General features: G+C 38.7%; 1 protein-coding gene across 5 annotated transcripts in view; it reads right to left on the bottom strand.

Moving 5' to 3' along the window:
* Nucleotides 1-21,489, bottom strand: part of BNC2 (basonuclin zinc finger protein 2) — a 478,550-nt gene that overhangs the window by 258,415 nt on the left and 198,646 nt on the right. For all 5 annotated transcript variants that reach the window (XM_064490189.1, XM_064490190.1, XM_031449664.2 and 2 more), the window contains one exon: nt 21,307-21,489. This exon is cut by the window's right edge and continues 18 nt beyond it. In XM_064490189.1, coding sequence (XP_064346259.1) covers nt 21,307-21,489 — 183 coding nt within the window. The remainder of the gene's footprint in view (nt 1-21,306) is intronic.

Raw genomic sequence — 21,489 nt, 5'->3', positions numbered from 1 at the left:
GCAGGAGAGTGGTCTGTTTTTCTTTTTCCTTTGTTTGTTTTAGGCTTTTTAAAAAACAAACTTTGCATTTGCATTCATAATTGGGTTATGATTACTGACAAACTGGCTTGCTTTGGGGACTACTTATCAAAGCTGCCAGTTCCTCTGCATATAAGTGACATTTAATTTAGACTTACAAAGTACAAAAACAGAAGTAATTTTGATTTCTCCAGAGAATGTCAGAGAAAAGCTCAAAGGTGTTGAACTCTGAAACCTCCACACTTAACCATTTCATGTGGCTAAGGTACCATCACACAACAAACAAGCAACAAATGAGATTTTTTTTTTAACCCTAAATGCATTGATTTATTACTTGTGCAGAGTTTTCTGCCTTCCAGGGAATGTAAGTGACAAACTAAGGGACAAGGAAAAATATGTGTACAAATGAAAAATTCAAACCACATTAAAAGCTTTTAAATGTTTTAATTAATTTTTAACTTTGCTGGGATGCCAGTTTGGCCCTTTTAGCTGACCACACAGTATTCATTTTTATTTATTTTGAAGTTACAAGATACCATAATTTTGCACCCCCCCCAAAAAATCTTTTTCTTTATTCTCGGCTTCTCTCCCACAACTAAAGTATGCCTGCCAGATTTTTTTCCTTTTCTCATAATTTTTTTTCCTTTTCTGATCACTAACTATTTTCATATGGGGCACTTTCACTTTCAACCTTGCTCTACTATTTTGTCTTCTTATTCCTCCTCTACTTTAGTAACAGGCAGTTCTAAAAAGCAGCCAGTCCCTCCTTCTGGCCCTGACCCTGAACTACAGCCAGGTGAGCTATGATTATCCCCGAGAAAGGCAGAAGATGCTCCAGCATTAATCTCCTAGAGTGAGGCCACGTCCCCTTCTCAGTAACAACTGAAGAACATCTTACTTCATCTAAGAGAATACCCTAAAATACAAAATGACGATCTCTAAGCAGGTTAACATGCACATGTAAAATAGTCAAATTGTCTTCCTTAGCGTAATTTTTGTCTCCTTAGTAACTGGAATTAGTCTTAAGCCTTTGTTAAAAGACTTTTTTCCTTCTTTCCTTTAAACAGACATTATCATGCCTTGAAAATTCATTCTAATCCCTTCACCTTAGCCAAACCATGCTAATTCTAGCTAGGAGGACAGCAATTAATTTCTTTTTTTAAAAAAGGATTGACTTGAGGAACAGGCAGTGGGAAATCAACAAAACAAAGAAGCAAGATTATCAAAACCAATAAGAAATAATCCTATTTCAAAATTTAAATGCTGAAATCAAACTGCCATTTTAATCTATATAAAACACAGCAACAAAGATGTGATTTTTTTTCAAGTAATCTGACTTACTATCAATGTATATTGAAATTCCAATTTTGATGTTACCGGGGGAAACCTAGTAAAATTACAGACAGAACTACTTAAAGCCATGAGATTAAAATTAGAGGATAACTTCTATTTAAATTCAGTCAGGTATACTTTTTTGCTACTGTCAAATTAATCAACAGTGATTCCAAAGTATCTCTGACAAACATCCAGAGAAAGAAAAGAATAAAGGTCTCTGATGCGGTTCCTCTGAAGATCTCTGGAACTTGGAGATACATCACTAAAAAGAAGGAATCACCCGTCCTTTATTTCTTTAAAGAAAAACAAAAAGGCTATCAACCAATTTTATAGTCCTAATATACTGGTACAGTGATTCACCATGAAGTCATATTTTTTTAAATGAAACAGGACCAATACAGTAAGTGCGATCAGAACACTACAGAGCCTGCTAGAACAGAAAGTTGTATCAACAAGTGTACAGAATTTCAGAAAGTTGCGAAAATCTAAAAGTTTTGCAGAAATATAAACATGCTGGTGGGTACATGTGTATGATCAAATCTGTGATAAGCATCAGTGATTTTCATTTTCCTTTAACCAAAAGAAAATTTTACTACGTTAAATGGCATTCAGAAATACAAGTTTTAAAGTTTTGTCAGTTACCTTTAATTTCTAAAAAGCAAAACAGGTGAAAAGTTTCTCACCAACTCCTATTCCAAGGAGCACAAACACAAATAGGTTAATCTATTCTCAACAAGAGTCTACTTGGAGCTATAGGCTTGGCTAAATCAACCACCACTACTACTGACTGCCCCCCCCCCGCCCCCCAAACAGATTCTAAACCTGAGCGAGGGCAACCCTCAGAGGCAAGGAGATGAGATGGGAAAGGAAGAGTATAGGTAAGAGTGAAGGAAGGACAAGGAAAGAGATGGAGAAGGATGAAACCAGACTGCAAGAAACACAAACAACAGGAAAGAAGGCGGTGAGAGAGAAATTAAGAATGAAATAGGGAGGAGAGAAATGGAAAAGGGGAGCCAAGAAAGGGAAGACTGAAGGAAAAAAGAGATGGCAGGGGAGAGGGGAGGTGGTGGAGCCCCGCGACACAACAGTGGATCCAGCAGCTGGCCGGAGATGCTAATTCAGCGCTTTAACAAATCAATGCCACTTGAAAAGTACAATGCGAGCCCTCACTGGGTAGATGTCAGGGGACTGAGAAAATGCATTCTCAAGTATTTCACATTAAGAGGGAATAATGTGTTAATTTATAACTCTTCACCCTATACACTTGGATTATCTATCTGTGTCAGCGATTTGACTTCTTAAATTTATCAAAAACGTATGCCAAGGGAGGCAGCTCCAGCGGCACCACTGGGAAATGGATGTTTCGGAAGAGCCTGTTCTGGGTAGCAGTGTGGTTCCTTTCGCCTTCCCTTTTGGGCTGAAGTGTCTGTGGGGGTGGCAGGAAGAAGTGAGCATCTGAAGGCGAGGTCAAGGGAGGAGGGGAACTCCTCCTGGTCCAGTTACTAACGCGACCAAAGGAAAGGCTTTCTTGGCCTGTGGTTGATTGCATTAGGTGCCATCCGTCAAAAGTGACAGAGAAGAAAAGGAATAACTTGAATCAGCAACCCTAGCTGCCATCATCAGAATTTACTCTACGGAAACTTACTTCAGTCTCTCAGCACACCCAGCGGAAAAGAAGCTGCTGACAATTGGACTGTAATTATACAGTACTCCAGCCACGCCACTGGGTTCCACAGACAGACCTTATCAACATCGGAAGGGAAGGGAGGGCAAAGCTTATTTTATTTGGTTAGTTTTGAGACTGGGAGGGAAGATGTTGAAGAACTGATATTACATCCCAGCATTCAGGAGCCTAATGTTTCTTTCTTCAGAAAAACATTTTATTAAACATCATATTCTTGGAACTGTTCCCTAATTGTTCCTTCATGTAAATTTAGACAACTTTTAAGATAATGATAGCACAGTTCCTAACCTGAGGGAGAGAAAGACTGTTAGTATTTTTTTTGCTGCCAAAATTAAAGCATTATCAGACTGGTTTTCCAAGTGCAAGCACTGTCAATACACAAAGGCAAGTGTGTTAAAATTTTGGACTAAATGGAAGAGAGTAAGTTTCAAGAAAGTGTTTTAATTAAGATGACAGCTTCAAAGATATGAAGAGGAACGGTGATTTACACATATAAAGGGAAAAAAATGACCAGATAGTGAGTAACTGCTCAGAGTTTCATTTAAAACTGTTTAAACTACACGCAGCAGTACTTTAAACCGTGGGGCTATTTTTATTTGCTACTTGTACAATCGCAACAGAAACAGACATTCCCATACTTGGGGGACATTCATATGTAAATGAATGCTGATGAATGGAAATGAGATGCTTTACATCATGGGCAACGTTCAACATTTAATTTAAGAAAAGGTAGAGTTACCTCACTCACTAAAGCTTGCATCTCTTCCCTTCTACCACTGGGCACCAAAAGAGACGAAAGACAATGATGGACCTTCTATCAGTTTCTATTGGCTAAACACCACCTTCCAGAGATAACACAGAAAACAAACATTCTTTCAATCTCGTGTGTTGCATCTTTTCTTCTACAAAGAATTACAGTTACTTTTTAAAATGAGTATTTGATTAGAAACTGAAATTGTAAGTAAATAGGTAGGCAGAAATTTTACAGTGGCACTGAGCCAAAAGGTTAAAATGTCCAAAACAGTATGATGATTTTAATGAATGTTTTATTTCTTTCAAAGGAGGTAATAAGGAATTTCTGAGGTCAAGGCCATAGAGTGCATTATTTTCCCTTTTCAGATAATCTTAGGATTATATATATTTTATATATATATTCTGAGTAGTGTGTTTGCAATGGCAAAGAATCACACTGTAGGCATTTCAAGGGCTTCTATGCCCTGAGAGTAAGATTTGTCCTGTCCCTGGTTTTTGCATGAATTACCATTACTGTCTGTCCCATCCCAGCTACCCCCTGGTAAACTATCTATTCTTATCATTATGGTAACATTAATCCCATTCTCCCTTTCCCCTCCCCCACCACACTCACCTAAGGGGTTAAAAGACTTCAGTACATTTGTGACTTGTCAGTGACATATAATACCAGGGTCCTTCATGCAATCAACTTTTACTTGACATGTATTTGCTCATCACAGGACCCGCATTACTACTGGGAAAATGAAGAAAAACCTAAATTAACACTTGACATTCAATATGGTCAAGTCCTTAATTGGCTGGGCTTCCTGAGAAAGCAATTTTCTATTCCCCAAACTGTTCGCGTGTCATGTGTGGAGTGCAGCTCTTGGCCATCACTGCTGTCCCTCGCTCCCTCTAATGAGAGCAGATGAATTAGTGCTACGTGACACGATTTGAACAGGGCTTCCTCCTCTTCCCCTCCCCCCAATCCTTCTCCTGCACCAGTGACAGCTGTGGGGCAAGGGAAAGAAAGAGAAATGAAAGAGCAAAGAATCCTGGAAAGGATGATCATTTTTAAAAATGAACCTTAAATGTCTTGTTGAAACTCCAGAACAACAAGGTCATTTAATTGTGGAGGTGGGGAAGGGGGTTGTTACAAAGATCAGGGGAATTATCTGGCTATGGTTGATTTGGGTTGCATTAACTTCCAGCATGTTTCTTCCATTCCTGGCTGGTTGCAGTATTAGATGGCACTAGTCTAATTAAAATGGAATTTACATCCACTTAAAAAAGTTTTTTTTAAAAAGTCTGGAGAATGGGTCAACCAGAAAAAAAAAAATGAACAGCATGAAATGATTATCACTCTAAGATAAACATACCTCCAGGTTAGAGAAAAAGAGTCCTTTCAACAAAGGTTAAGGTCCTAAGAACCTACAACACCAAACTGTCCCTCTACTTTGTTTTCAAATATTGTTCAATATCTGAACTTTATGCTAACTGTTCTATTTTAAATCATTCTATTTAGTCCCTTTGGTTGCTGAATTATTGCCACAAAAATTATCTGAACCCTGACTTCATTCTATTATTTTGGAGAGAGAAGAAATATATTCTGCTTTATGTGTGCTAATCTTGCTCAAAAAGAAACAAGTGATTGATGCATGAAAGGGAGGTAGGACAGAATTTGCTCTATTCAAAGATATTAAAAGGTAAATTAAAAAGATTTCTCTGAGTCTTCACTTACTCATTTTGAAACCAAAGAGAAAGTAATTTTCAATGCCTAAACTGCTCAACCAATCCGATTAGGACCAAACAGAACTAGGGGAAGAAAGAGTATGAGGCAAATCACACATTCGAGAAAGTAGTCCAAGTATGTGCATAAGTGAAAATAACTAGTTACTAGTACCTTAGCACTTGGGATCTTTACTCATTTTATTTTATTTTTTAAAATTTATTTATTTACATGTTTGTTTATTTGGGGGGGAGGAGACTAAGTTTATTTATTTAATTTCTTAGTGGAGGTACCAGGGCCTCATACATGCTAAGCATGTACTCTACCATTGAGCTATACCACCCCCCTTACTCATTTCTATTTAAATGAGGGCTAAGGTGAGATGCTACCTGTGCACCAGAAAGCATATCAAGACTGTGCTGGGGTCACAAAATCCACATAAGCATGCATATACAAACTCTCTCAAGTGTAGTTCCCCTGCCTCAAATAAGCAGTTTGATCTTATTTGTTATTCCTCCAAAACTGTGAATATAATTACTATTAAAAAAAAGTAATATTTCAGTAGGAAAACTGTGAAGTAAATTAAAATATACAACATAGGGTGAAACCCACTTTTGCACTTTGTTTAAAATGAAGTTATAACTTAAAACCAGAAAAGCTCTTTCCACCTTTCATATTCGTGGGAAATAACAAGAAAGGCAATGAAGCTTTAAAAGGGTTTTTTTCCCATAAAAAAGTCAATTCATAACATGATTGCTGCACTGACAGAAAATAAGCTGTAACATTAGGAAACTTTTTGGAACACTTGATTTTCTAATTTGTTGGAACATTATCATTTCGGGATAATATGAAAACCCTAAAAGATGAGAATAATTTTGAAGTATTTTTCACTGAAGCAAAACAATGCAATGTACCCACACTCTGCACCTATTATCCCACCAGTGGCCAAAGCGCTGATATTTCAAGTATCGTTAAGATTCCTTTTGCAAATATACTTGAGACAGCTTGGGAATGGGCATTCTATTAGGTGTGTAAAAGAAATAAATAGATAATTGGGTATTCTGGAAACAGAACTCAGTCAAATACATCCAGTTAACTGCCATGGCAGCACTATAATCACTGAGCAACAAAGGGCAGTGTATTCTGCCAATAGCTTTAGGGTGACCTTTGCAATGCTGACTAGTCCGTCAAGTTCCATCTGAGATGCAAGGTACAGACGGGGGGGGGGGGGGGGGGGGGGCATTTATTAGGTAGGAACTAAAGACCAGGAGCCTCCAAAAGGGTAGGCATTTCACATTCAGGAAATGGAGAATTCCTTTCCCTAACAAGAGATCTGGGCAGCCCCCACGTTCTTTCCCAAAGCGTAGCCTTCTGTGGTGGGGAAACTCCTGGGTATCAGGACAACATCAGCATTTCCTCACCTCCCCAACCCCAACCCCTTACATCTCTAAAAACTGCAATGAATATCCAACTGGGAATTGGGAACAAGGGATCAGTGATTTCAGCTCTAGGAATAAAGCTGAAAAAGAATATCGACATCATCTTAGAGCTTTAAACAAACTGGGAGGAGTCCTGCCAAATAAGTTATTTGGGGTAGTTTCCAACCACTGCTAACAGGATGGATCGACAATTCAGGAGGGCAACAATCAAGAGAAATGACTCTGCGCTGGACTGGAAAACTTCAAGGATCACCTATCAAAGTCAGTCTTTTGACTCCAGAAAGGTACTTTTGGGTTTAAGAAAGTTAACTGTGACTATGGCAAAGTGACATGCTTAAACTTGATATTCTCTTAGGGAGGAACAGGTTTTGAAGCTCATAATAAACTTGAAATGGCTCCGCGGAATGTTAAGGCTTAACGTAGACGGTTGGTGCCACTGTCGTGCCTACACAAAACTATGTCAACTTGGAAAGAACTGCATTAACACCTCCAGGGTATTCAGAATGGAAGGCTCCTCCCCCTTTCTTCTTTATTAAAAATTTTACTTTGAAGCATAAAAATAAGCTGCATTAAGTTGCCAACTTGTTTAGCACAGCTAAAATTAAAATACTCATTCCAGTTTGTAAAGGCATAGCGTATGCCACCCACTTAGTCCACGCCACCTTCCCAGCACACCGTTCTCAAAAAGCATAAACACAGCAGAGAGAGAAATGACTGCTTTAAGATAGCCTGGCACGTGGGACAATAAAACGATTTCTCAAATACAAGGCGCAATTGTTATTTTATAAAAAATTAAGAGCATCTAAAAGGGTATATTCTTTTATCATCCATTCTTCACCAGCAAAGCACCCTCTTTACAGCAGTGCTTCCCTCCTCGGTATTAAAGATATTTCAACTGATTCCCAGTAGAAAGGTTTCTGAACATGGTAAGTCACAGGGTGAGCTGACACTGAACCTCCGGAACGTAGCACACCAGCATCATTCCGACACACTTACAGCTGCTGTGTAACAAGCTGCACCAGTCACTTGAGCTGAACTACCTGACTTCCTCCAGAACAGTTCATCTCTGGTCTATCCTCTAACTCAGCTCTTCTCTGCTGTTTCAGAAGCAAACCGACAGCTTGTTATGTTTACATCAGAGATGACTCCCTTCTGATTGGTGTCTGACACTGTCCAGTGAGGCTGTTCAACAAGACCCTAGGCAGAACCTAGGCACACCGAGGCCCTATTGGCAGATCACTTTAACAAGATGTTCTTGTTTCCTGTTCCCACAGAAATCAATAACAGAATGACCTTCAATTTGAAATTCAAACCGATTAATTACCTGTTCTGTTGAAAATGTTGCTATCTGATTTGTCTGGAGAATTTTAATTATGAATAGAGTATTTCTTTTAAAGCCCCTTCAAAAATTTTAGATAGACATTGAAAACCTTGTCCTATACAATATAAATGATGTTTTATTGAAGCTTGTATAAAATACTGGCCTTGAACAAATTAGTATGGGGAAGTTTCCCCCCTGTGGTCCATCTCCTCCCTGTGACATCATAATCAATTGCCTGGTAAATTACAGCAATCCCACAAAGATTCAGGGCCAACAATCTACTTTTTAAAGGTGAGATGAAAAGCTTTTCATGTTGAATTCAGCTTTTCATCTACATCAGTGACTGACACAAATCATGAGATTTTTTTCAGAATTTAGAAATCTCCCCTTCTGTCCCTAGAATTCTAAAATTTTTACTTTTCTACCTTTATTAAAATCCTTTGACTATTTTTTTCTGCTCACGTTTGATTTTCCTTTATATGTGGATCATACAAAGAAAAGCCATACATCACAACTATCAGCACGAGAAATATATTTACCGAACTTTTTTTTTAATTGGGAAAAAAGAATGAAGAATTTGGTTCATCCCAGTGGGGAATTCCCAAGATGAATGCTCACATGCAATGAAACTATTATCTTCACCCATTAAAATATTATCTAAAACAGAGGTTTCTATCTGGCAGCCAGTAGGCTGAATATAGCCTACAGATGAGTTTTGTTTGGACCACACACTTGAAAAAATATTTGAAAAGGTTGCCAAGATTTAAAAATCAGAAGATTTCACATTAAAAAAAAAACTGGATTTCTGGCTTCCCATTAATAAAAGAAGAGGAATATCTCACAACACGGCTTGCATCCCCACCTGGCAACAGTTGGCTGAGGCAAGGGAGCTGCTACCTCACTGTGGTTGACACAGAGCCTTCTGGTCCACCATAGTCCCCATCAGACTCACCCACTTGCTTAATTTACCTTACATCCTCATGGCCCTTTTGGGCAACTGTGAATCTTTAAAATGTCATTCTGCTCCAAAGAGAGTTTGGAAAGTTGAGGCTTACACAACGTAAAACAGTGGGTAGATTTTATTTCAAAATAGTTGTTCAATCAAATATTAAGTGCAAAGAAAAAGAAACTCCATTCCATAATTAAAAAGTTTTAAAGCAAATCCCAAAACAGTGGTCTGGTCTTACACAGTGGTTCAACATTTACACTGGTTTTCAATCAACCACATTCCTCTCTGCAGCCCAGAAAAGATGCTTAGATCAAACTATTTTTCAGATCTACATCCATTTTGTTCCTTCACATGTTAACACTTCTGCACTTCCTTTCTAGAACGATCAACTACTTAAGTGAAAACTGACCCTAATATGAAAATAGAATACATCCTCAAGGTAAATTTTAGAAGTCAACATTTAGGATGCATAAATATTATCACAATAAATACTCATCTTTCCTGGCTCCACACGTATGCCACAATCTGACATTTATATTTATATAAATAGGTATGATGGTAGGTTCAAATGACCCTAAAAGTCATAGCATATTTCTTTAAAATTACTACCTAAAAGCGGATGTCTGTGACGAAGTCACTGTGCACATCTATTTAAATGCCTTTTAACTGCAAGCAAGTGCAAGAAAATTTTTTGTTTCACTAGTTCCAATCAACCACAACACAGTATTTCTACCTATTAATGGATTTTACAAACAAATTAGGAATCCCCTATTTAGCAGAGGAAAGAGTATCTTTCCACTGCATCCAGTGATATCAACAGGCTACCTCTGATGTACCATACAGTTCAGAATGCCCTACACAGGCTATGACCAGCCATATTCCAACTTACTGACAAGGATAAACTATAAATCAACTTTAGCAGAGTGTTTGCAAATTATGTTTCATCATTGGCTCATATTCTTCAAAGATTATTTTTTAATTAGGTGTTTCCTTCCTAAGAGAGAAGTGTTTTTCTTCCATTTTCACCTTAAGAAAGTAACCCTTAAACACATGCCAAATTTACTTCACAATCAGATCTTAGTCCCCAAATTCTCTTGAATCTTAACAACTTGAACAACTGTAAGTAAACAGTTCAGAAAATCATAATGATCATACTGTATTCCTTAACTCCCTGTTGAATAGGAGGAAGATAAAATGCTGTGAGTATGAGCTTAAATATAGTCTTAGACCCGATATTTGAACAACAATGTGATATATTCCTTCTGGGAAGCATTTTTCCTTAATATCCATTATGTTTGAAATTTGAGCAATTAGAAGCAGACACCTGGAACACAATTATTAATTTACCTCTTCCCACCCCTTTTATACTTCTTGTGAAACCATCTCTTAAGGTGCTTCTTAAAGAGATGATCCTTTGGGATAGCATCCATGTAAACGTTCACATTTTCTTTAAAACATCTTGGTATAATCTAAGACTAAACTTATTCTCTTTTTTCTTTGTGTGCTGCTTTAGAACAAAATTTTAAATTTCTCAAATATTAGAGTAAAATAGTGAAAAAAACAAAAAGTAAAACAAGAGTTCTAGGAAAAGTATAATTCACCACATTCATATTGATTTATCTACTGTAACATTTTAAAAGGGGGAATCTTATCAAAAAAAAAGTTAATTCCCATCCAAAGCTTTAATCTGTTCTCCCAGGTTCTCATCATGGCAGCTGACTGTGAATACATAAAGCAGTTCCAGGAGACTCCTGACTTGGTTATTTTTGTTTGCACTTTACAATTTTAAGATGAAAAAATAAAGCATGAGATAATGAATGTTCAATATCACTTAGCCTGTATTCTGTGGGGATTAAGGTACTACGTTCACTTAACTCCTTCCTTCTACTAATCACTGATTTCTAGAAGAGTCTCTGAAACTAGGCTTATGTTGAGGCTTATTTCAACATTCTGCATAAAAAAAGAAGAAAAGAAAGGAAGGAAAGGAGGAAAAGAAAGGGAAGGAAAGGAAAGAGAAAAAAAGGAAGAGAAAAGAAAAGAAAAAAGAGAAATAAAAAATACAGGAATACTGGCACATACGGAACAGTCATCAGCATACTCAGAAGGCAGGCGGCAGTTGGTTAAGAAATTATTAAAAACAACAATTTGCACAAGTGAAAATTACCAACTTCTCCCTTTTACCAAAAGGGTGTTTTTAATATAACAAACATCCAAGCTTCTCTGGTCATGAGAAAACCTGGAATATATTATACACGCATGAATGTGGCCCAGGAAGCAGGGTATGAGATGTGCTTGCTATCAACAGATTAACACTTCATTTTCATTACTCTAATCTCACCACAGGCTGTGAACACCCTCTTTTTCTTATTTTAACAACAATGGTGCATGAAAACCCACGCTGGCAGGCAGGCGGAGTTCATGAAACGCACAGGGCCTTTATTCCCGTAACACATCGCACCTGTGTGAAGCCAGGGTCCGGCCTCCCAGGCTGGCTACTGAAACAAGCTCTCCCATATGTTGGGCTTCTCTTTCTACCCCTTTCTCTCTAATTTATAATAAATGTCAAAAATAAAGTAAAAATGAGAAAATTCTTTTTCACAATAAACTCCATTTAGTAGACAACAGAAGTGGTAACATATTCTAAGATTTATTCAGTCCCATGGTTACTTTCCAGAGTTGTTCAAGAAAAGAAAAAGTGGTTGGGAAGGGAAATGATGAGAAGTCTGAAGTCTGAGTCAGTGTCTCATCTTGGTATCTCCATCCCAGCTTAGTTCTAACTCTTATGAAGGTAACTGTACTTTTTCACTGGTCAAAAATGGCAATTTACAAAGTAAGAATCTATCAAGCTGTTTCCCAATGAATGATGCTGAGCTTCACCAAAAAGCTACCCTCAAGGAGCAAAAAGGCTACAAAGTAAGGAATCATTAAAATGAGATTCCTAAGACAGGGAATTCCTTTTTAGGGTGAGCCGTCTGTACACTCACTGCATCTGAGGCAGCCATTAACAAATCCTCACCAAACCTAGAAATGAATCACTCAGTTCCTACAACCAACCAACAGACAGACAGGTGTGCACTTTCTGCCTGTCTACACCCCACATATAAACACACTACCGCATGACAATGTGGGATTTTACAATTTTTCCATAGCAAGACAGTAAGTCTTTCCACAGATTAGAGCAGGGCTTTGGTTTTGGTTCTTTCTGGTATTCTAATATTTGTATCTAAAAAAGAACAAATGAAAGAAAAGCAAGATTAGATATAGTGAGAAATAACCTACCTGACTCTTAAGTTAGGTTCTGACATGAGGTCAACAAGGAGGCATTCTCACTCCAGAGACACTTTCACGAATTGGTTCAATGGATAATTATTCTCCCATATCTAGCAAGTGGCCTCCCAGTCAGGTCCACTGCCCTCCAGCACTGGCAGTGGGCAGCTTTCTTTACCTATGCCTGAATAGGTATAGTCACTCTAATGATTGAAGTTAATCTTTCTGGCTGAAATTTTAATGGAAGAGAAAAAAAAAACACACACATTATTAAAACCCCAGCAATGCAAGTTCTCATTTTAATATTAGTTTTGTTATTATGTCAAGCCAGCCAAAAGCAATTATTTTTGCATGTAAAATAATCATTACCCTAAAATTTTTCTTTTCAAGCCCCCAGTTCAGGCACTCTGATCATCAAGTATGAGTCCTGAGGAACTGTCTAGAGAACAAATAGCCACTGAAAGACACCTTAATAAAGCTGAAGAATTCCTGACAGTCCCACAAAAGCACAGCAGGTCCAATACTGGAAGCTGTGTCTTTCACATGTAGAATAATATTTTTTAATCTTGTCCATTTTAACAGTGTCTCAGCTGTGTGAGACAATGAGTTAAAATTTATTAAATACATAACAGCAGTGAATCCTCCTCACTGGGTTATGTATACTGCATGTTTTAAATTTCAGTTTATAACGCCATCCATTAACACTAGCCCCGCCATGATTTCAATTTCTTTTTAAAATGTTTCAGTTAACTCGTTAACAGCAGTTTGTCTCTAAAAGTTACACCTTCAGCCTCTTGAAGGAAAACTCTCCATGTTTTCCTCCTTCCCTCCTTCTAAAGAAATACTCTCTTGTGCAGATGCAAGTCTAACTGCACAAAACGATGAATCCAAGAATTACTTTTTAAAAAAGAAGCAACGCAGAAAAGCAAAATTTCCCTTTCAGCTAAGTACTTTCTCACACAGGCAAAGGATCCAATTGAGCTGCCTTTCAGCACCTTTGAATGATAAGCCTGGGCCCCTGGTTACGTGTTTTTATCATGCCCTGACTTAAAGAACCCTTACGTAGCAAAACGCGGGACAGTGCTCCTGTCAGCACCTTCAAGCCCAGGACCACATCTGAGGGTGGCACTCTTCACCATCCCTTGGCAGGAGTGACGTATTGGCAAGAAGGTGCCTTATTCAGTTACTGCTACGTTTCAGGTGCATTTTGATTCCTTTACATTGGGGCAAAAAAGAGCCAGTGAAAGTAAGGAGAAATCCAGAAAGGAGAATGAAGTGAGAAGGAAATCAGGTCTATGGGAATGAGAGTAGGAAGAAAGCACTGTCTAATCATGGATGTAGGTCATTAAGTAAATGGCTGCCAACCAAGTAGAAACGAGACTTAAAGTAACCCTCCACCCCCACCAACAACACACAAACCCTAAAGACAGTAGCAAAAATCACACTGCAGTCCAAAAACACTGAGCAAATAAAATGTCAGGTTTGCTCAAGACAATCAGTTGTTTCAATGAGTAACTTCCTACTGTTCAAGATTATTTTCATTTTCTTAGCAGAGAGAAATGAAAAACTGATGGGCTTAATTAAAGAAAAACAAAAGGATATTATTTTGTTCTTAAAGGATCAATTCTTTTTTTTTAATTAGGATGATTAATAAGCTGAGAATTTGATTTCTAAGCTGGCCAGTTTGAGTAATGCATTGTTTTTCCAAAAGCACTGCCATTAAGAAAGGCTCTGTGAATGAAGAAATGATACAGCACTTCCTCTCCTGATCTCTGACTCTGTGGCATGAAATGCTACCCAGAGCGTTTGAACAGAACGACGCTGCACCCCGCCCGCACCCAAATGAACGCCAGTCATAAATTTTTCACCTTAGGGTTTGAATGTACACTATGAAATTTGCTAGACTTTCTACAGGGAATGTACAAATTAAAAAAGAATCGATACTTTTATTTTTCCTAGTCTCTAAACTTTCTTTTAAACCTGGGGAGAGAGAAGCCAGTACAGGTGATGCACAGTGAGGAGATGGAGGTACCCCGGATGTCATAGCCCCCGGCATCAGTTTCGTGATGTCCTCTGCACGTATGAAAACTTAGAGCTTGAGTTGCTCGGAACGTTTTGTCATCGTATTTTTCATGCCTGTTTACAATTGTGTCTTATAGGAAAAAACTCCCCTTTCTCCACAATGTTTTGCTTGTATGTCAGGATACCAAGGCTGTTACTCCTGAACTGTGCCTCTTTTCCTTTATTTCTCTAAAGCTTAAAGATAGATGTCAAAGTTCCCTCAAAGAGTCTCTTGACTCCCTGCCTCCTCGTCTCCCTGGTCCTTAAGAAGACGAGGCTCACCAAGCAAAATGTGGAAGCCAGCTGCTTTTCGGAAAATACAAATGGCATCAGCTTTGGCAGATGGGGGCGAAATCAATCATTCCCTACGATCCGCCAGCAATCTTAAGACCAAGCCCTGGAGAAAGGTGGTTAGGCAGCGGCAAAAACACACCAGGAAAGGTCCAAGAGGATTTTCACATGGTGAGGAATTCATTCTTAAGCACAGAACAAACCAGGCTCCAAAGCTCACGTGAGAGGAAATCTTGGAACCATTATATTCCATGTTCTCTGGACACTAACAAGTAGGGAAGTCCCAGAAAAAATTTCTCTCACTGAAAAAGTCAAAGTGAAAAGATTCACTCTCTTATCCCTGCTAACACAAAGTTCCCTGACAGTATTCCGTGGTTAAAAAAAAAAAAAGTTAACTCCTAGTTCAATTCAACACTATGATTTAGATTGTAGACACAAGCTAAAAGCAAATTCCAGTTTCTCCTCTTATTCCTTTTGATACATATACATATATATTCTAATCAAGAGTCCCAAGTTCAGAAAATACCTCTTCGGCTGTTAAGAGTCATGAGCTCTTCACGTTTAGAGGGAAAACCCTCTCACAAGCTTTGCAGACTGTTATGGGCAGATGCCCACCCTAACTTTAAGTGTGTGTAAAGCATATAAGGTGGGAGAGGGAGGCACTAGAATTTTTGTTTTCACTGACGTGGATGACGCCAGCTCACTATCTGTAACGGCCCGTTCCTCTGGAATCAGCTCCTAGTGTCACAACGACCTGGCAAACTTGAATGCTTTCACTATCGCTGGAGTCCTTGCAATCCTGCTTTGGCTGTGACCCATTCACTTTTGCCCCAACTTCTCCAAGATGCCTTACTCAGCATCTAATTAGTTAGGGAGGATTTGCCGCGGCTCTTAACCCTGACACAGGAGTGGGAGGATGTGCTGCTGTGGGAGCCCAAATCTGTCCTGTCACTACATTAATCAGATTTCCATAAAGCCATGCTTGAATAATTGGATTTATCAGTGAATGTTACGATACACTTAGAAATATAATTATAAAAAAATACCTACAATTATCAACATAAGATATCTGCACCTTGAAGGGATTTATTTTTCAACTGTGGTTACTTGACTCACTTTAGCAAAAGGCTTTACAAATTACAAACACACACACACAGGACCAGCTTGCAGATGAGACATATGAGAAAAATAATTTCAAAATGATCACCTACTATGTTCAAATTCATTTAATGTATCCTCGTGAAAATAAACTTGACATCTGGGCACAGATTTTTAATATATACTGCATACACATCTGAGAATATGCCTGTGCATGTTTTACTTTAACAGGTATATAAACACCATATAAGGCCTGCTACTTCTCCACTGCGTTACAAATTAGACAGTACCTGTAAGTCTATGTATAACATGCAGACTTCACGTAAAGCAGAGGCCAACACACGAGCACCTGGCTCCATGCTATAATCTGTATTTTAACAATTATCCAAATACTCCTGTTTTCATGCTACATTATAAGAATGGATGACAAGAACTATATTGGAGTATATGTCTATAGTTAAGACTTCAAAATAAAACATATTATCACTCAAATTAAACAGGGGAACAAAATTGGAGGTGGCAGCCTAGTAATTGAACAGGCTGAAATTACATGCTTCCTAATATAATATAAATATTTACTTTAGCTTCAAGACAGTAAGTTTGTTCAATTTAATCCTTTTTTAGTAAGACATGATGACTAAACTACACCAACTGTAAAAAGGGGGAGTCAAAAGGGAGGAGGGAAAAGTACAGAAACCAAGGGATGGCTGATGGCTGGCAATGAAAGTCATTTTCAAAGACCATTAACTATCAACTGCTTTACTCAGGGCTCTGGTTAAATAAGAATGTACATCCCTATGTTAAAAGGGCCAGCTACACGAGTGGGAGAGAGTTTAGAATAAAAATGTACGAACTAGAAAGAAGAATCAAACCACAATATACAATCAGGCATCTGACTTGTAAGAAAAACTGCCCGTGTGCCTTTTAAATTGTTAGTGAATAAACATTCATTCAAATTATTTAGTGTGCGGGGGGGGGGGGGGGGGTGCAGGTAGGAAGTCAGACAAAACCACCATTTCCACTTTAAAATATAGATTCAACCAACGGAAACTGTGCTTGCCTATATGAATAGAAAGAACTAAAAGACTACTGGGAGAAAAATTCATATCAAGCATGCTTTTAAATGGATTCCAGCAATGTTATTATATGTTTCTGACAATTTATTTTATTTATCATTTCTCTGAAATGTGCTAGATTTTATATTAGTGAGAAAGTTTGCTTTACTCTGTCCTATCTCTGGTGAGCAGACACTCTGGTATTAATGTAAATCATTGATTTAATTTTTAGCTTTCTTGGTTTGCCCCTCACCTATCTAGGAAATGATTTCTCTGGTGATAACTAACACATCATGCTAATGAGAGAATCTAATGCACAATAGAAAAATGTCACTACTAATAATATTTGCATGAAGTTAAATAAAGCAACTGTAGGAGAATGTCAGACAGTTGTTCTTTAACAAGACACAGTTTCACAATGAAATTATGTTGTTAATTTTGTTACATCATTGGGTGAATCCTAAATTACTACATAATGATGCACAGAGTCATTTATAATTCTAACTTAGGATTTCACTCGTGTCTGAAAAGAGACCGTATTAAGGGATCCACATTTTATTTGAAACAGGTTAAATATACCTCACTAATAATAAAAGGTAAATGCCTCTACTACTGTGCAAAGCGTGGGCTAGAGCCTTTTACCTGTGATGGTTTCATTTCTTTCAAAATATATTAGACTATTGCATCCCTTGAGGGAGCTACAAAGAATCTGCTATGCCCTCACATGCACAAAATATTTACAAACATAGAAAAATCACCATTTAAAACCTGATTTAAAAACACAAAACTTCCAGAAACAGGCCTTGTTTTCTGCTTTTAATAATGAGGTTAAAATGGGTAAAATAACATTCTAGGACTCTAGGAGATTAACAGAGAAGATGAGCAAAGGGTTTCTGGTTATTCTCGACCTGTCGCTGATCAAAGTGACCCCAAGAAGAACTCCTTTCACAAAAGTCAAGAATCATATCCTTTAAGGTTATCAAATATTTTTGTATATGAAAAATATTATCCCTTTTGAAAAAAAATACTCAAATATGGGAGAATAATGGAGAGAGGCAGAAAAATGTAGTCAAACTGTCAGGTCCCGAACTTGAGAGGAACAGACTTATTTCCATTAAATCTAAATTGGCCTCGGATTGTGGTATCTTTTTGTTAGAATTAGACTGAAAGACTTAGACATAAGCAAACTTAACTTTGCTCATACAAAACAAAATACAAAGATTTTTATATCCCTACTTCTTAAATTACCTGTAGAAGACACAAAGCAGGAATATGAAATTTCAGTATGCATGAGCTATTTCCCACTGTAAGTTTTGCTGCAGTTAAATAATACTGATGAATTCTCTGTAACTCAGTTTTAAAAACTACTAGTCCTTTCCAATATTTAAAGAAATGACCAGACAAATCTTACGGATTCTAACTTATTGCAGAAAACTTTGAAGTACAAAAATTCAATAAATTTATTCATTTCATGAGCTAAGTCAATTTTGTCTTAGAAATTAAAATAATCATAATATAGAAAAAAACTCTATGCATTAGAAATACAAAATTCTGCATACGTGATTAAACTGGGCAAACTTTCACCCGTAGTAAGACAAAAGGTGGCTTAATGTGTATATCGAAACTAGTATAGCTTGAAACTATTGGCTTCAAGAGATACCATTTCAAGAAAAGTGTCTTTCGTGCACTTGTGCGCGGGCGCACGCGTGCACGCACATGCACACACACTGCACCAGCATTGCTGATGAACTATAGGTCAGGAAAATAAACATCTTAACATGTACAGCCCATATATTTTTAGATTTAAAGAGTTTGAATTTAAGTTTACACAATATTTATATAAGCTAAAATGTCATCTATCTTGAAGGAGGAAAAAAAACATGTAAACTCATACCCTTTTACATGCTTTCCAAAAATGCACAGGAGGTAAGCATTTAGTAACTATGACAGGAAAAAAAGGGGGGGGGGGATAAGTTGACAACTACAACAAAATCAAAAAATAAAGAGAACACAGAAAATACAGTGAAATCACAACACTTTTTCAATCGTGATTTTTCTCCCTTCATTGTATTACTGTTTAGTAAATAGTATAATTAATATTGTATAGTTTTATACAGCATCCATCATGTATAAATTACTTCCCTGTGTTTCTACTCTTTTCATGTATTCACTGATGCTCACTTTGACACATATAAGTATGCAGGTACACACAAAATGGATTTTTATATACCCACAGAGTGAAGCAGCTGGATCAAAAACATCATGCTAGCTTGGCTGTTTAAGTTTTTCTCTCTCCATGATTGTAAATTATTTTTCTAATTTTGAACCATCATTTCTATAATTTACCTTTTTTTTTTTTTAGCTAAAATGTTTTCCATGACTTAAAGACTCGTTAGATTCAAATCTACTTGGAAATGGGCTAGTGCCAAAGAAGCAATCTAACACCATCTATGTGGTTCAATAGCCATTTATCAATTGATCATTATCTCTATCTGGTTTTATTAACTCTTTTCTAGCTAGAGGGAGACGGAAACCAAATCTTCCCTTTCAACACACACACACGACCTCCACTAACTCGAGGAAACCCTGATGGTGACATCTAATTTTTAAAGAGCAGCACAAGTTATTTGGTCCTAAGCTCAGTGAAAACACACTCAGTGTTCCAACCACGAAGAGAGCCACCCAGGCAGGGCTGTGCCTCAGAAACACACCTCTTCAAGCACTCTGCAACGCCAAGGAGTATCTCTGGGAGGAAATGAACTTTTTAACTTGCAAGAATGGGAAATTGCACATAAAGAGTTGCTTATTGGGTTTATGTTGATTGCATTTAAATCCCAACTTACTGTATCAGCAGTAATCAGGGTCCCTCTACAGGATATGTCAAAACACACCTTATTCAAATGCATTTATCCTATCTAGAACTGTGTGATACAACTATTCGCTAGCTAAACGCTACAAAGCCCTGGATCTTCGCACTATCTTTTGCAGATGCATTTCTTAACTTGCAGTGGTCTCTAGCCTAGCAAACTGTTTTCTTCTCTTCGTTACCCAGACTTGTAAAATTGAATTAACTCAAAGTATTTAGTTCTCGTCAACTCTTACAAACAAAACAATTTTTTTTTTTAAAAAAAGAGAACAGTTGCAGCATTTTTTTTTTTTTGAGTGGAGCAATATCAATTTTCTAACAACCTCCAGCTACTTAAAATCCCAGCATATCTGTCAGGAATACTTTCGTGCTGTGCGGAGGATACTATCATACTAACTCTAGCTTTGTGTGGGTTTGGTGAAGGCTTTTGAAAAGCAAGACGTGTCTGGGAGGGAGGCACCAGGGAACTTCCCTCCCTCGCTTGAGCACAGTCCAAGATGAAAGTTTCTGGGTTGTTTCCCTTCGCTTCCTCTCCCCCTCGCTCCCCCTTGGAACCGCAGAGCCAGCGATTGTGCAAGAGGAGCCGGGCGCGCGGGGCGCGTATGTAGGTATCACCGAGCGCGTGGTACGAGCCGCAGGCTCCGCTGATTAATGAGCATCGCCGGCGGCCTCGCGCGGACACGTCGGCTCTCCCGGCAGAGCCAGCAGCCGGCGCGGCTGGTCCCGAGGACGGCTCTGGGGAGGACGCCGAGGCTGCGGCCGAGTGTGAGTGCGCCGGCCGGCGGGCGGGCAGGCGAGCGGGCGGGCGGGCAGGCGGGCAGGCGGGCAGGCAGGAGCCCAGCCGGCGCGGCGGGAGCGCAGGGCGAGCGCGGAGGCGGCGGCGCGGAGGAGCTGGGGCGCGGAGGAGCTGGGACCCGCCGGCCGACTCAGCCCGCCACGCGCGCCGCCTCCGCCCGTGCCCCTCGGCGCTGCAGCGGCTTCCGCACAGCCTCCTCTCCCTGGCCGGGTCGGAGTCGAGCCGTGTCCAGCCCTGGGATGTCCGTCGGGCAGTGCCGAGGGGCCCCTACGTTTGTTTTATTGCTGTTGGGCTGGCGAACCTACTCCACTTGGATTAAGTGATAAATATAGACAGAAAAATAACATTTCGGGGGGGTGGCTTTTAAATTTTTTATTTTTTATTTTTAACAGGAAACAATCTTCCCACGACCCAGGATACACTGTGAAACTTTGCAACAAATGCCTTTGCTTTCTTTTACTTCAGTATCCTTTCCCCCCTTTTCTTTTAAGGAGCCCTTAGGGAAACCGTGAGGTAACCCTGCGCGTTCCAGTAACACAGTTATGACAAAACAGCCCAACTACGAAGTGATCAAAATTCCGGAAATGTTCAGAAAGAAAATACCAGAAACAAAAGTGCACACAACAATTCAAGGTTTCCTTAAAAAAAAAATGAAAGTAACTTACCTGTTGGGACATTCTGAATAAGAGGTTAGTATCAGCGTTTTGCCATGTCCCCATGAACCCTGGTTCAGCCGCAGTCGTTCTGGTTCCGAACTGCATGGAGTTGTCAGTACAGGAGTCTCTTAAAGTCAAGTCTCTTGCCCTCTTTGGCTCTCTGTCTCTCTGTGTCTCTCTTTCTCTCACATC

Source organism: Camelus dromedarius, chromosome 10 (assembly GCF_036321535.1).
Source record: "Camelus dromedarius isolate mCamDro1 chromosome 10, mCamDro1.pat, whole genome shotgun sequence".
Taxonomy (NCBI): domain Eukaryota; kingdom Metazoa; phylum Chordata; class Mammalia; order Artiodactyla; family Camelidae; genus Camelus; species Camelus dromedarius.
This window is presented reverse-complemented; position numbering and strand designations above follow the sequence as displayed.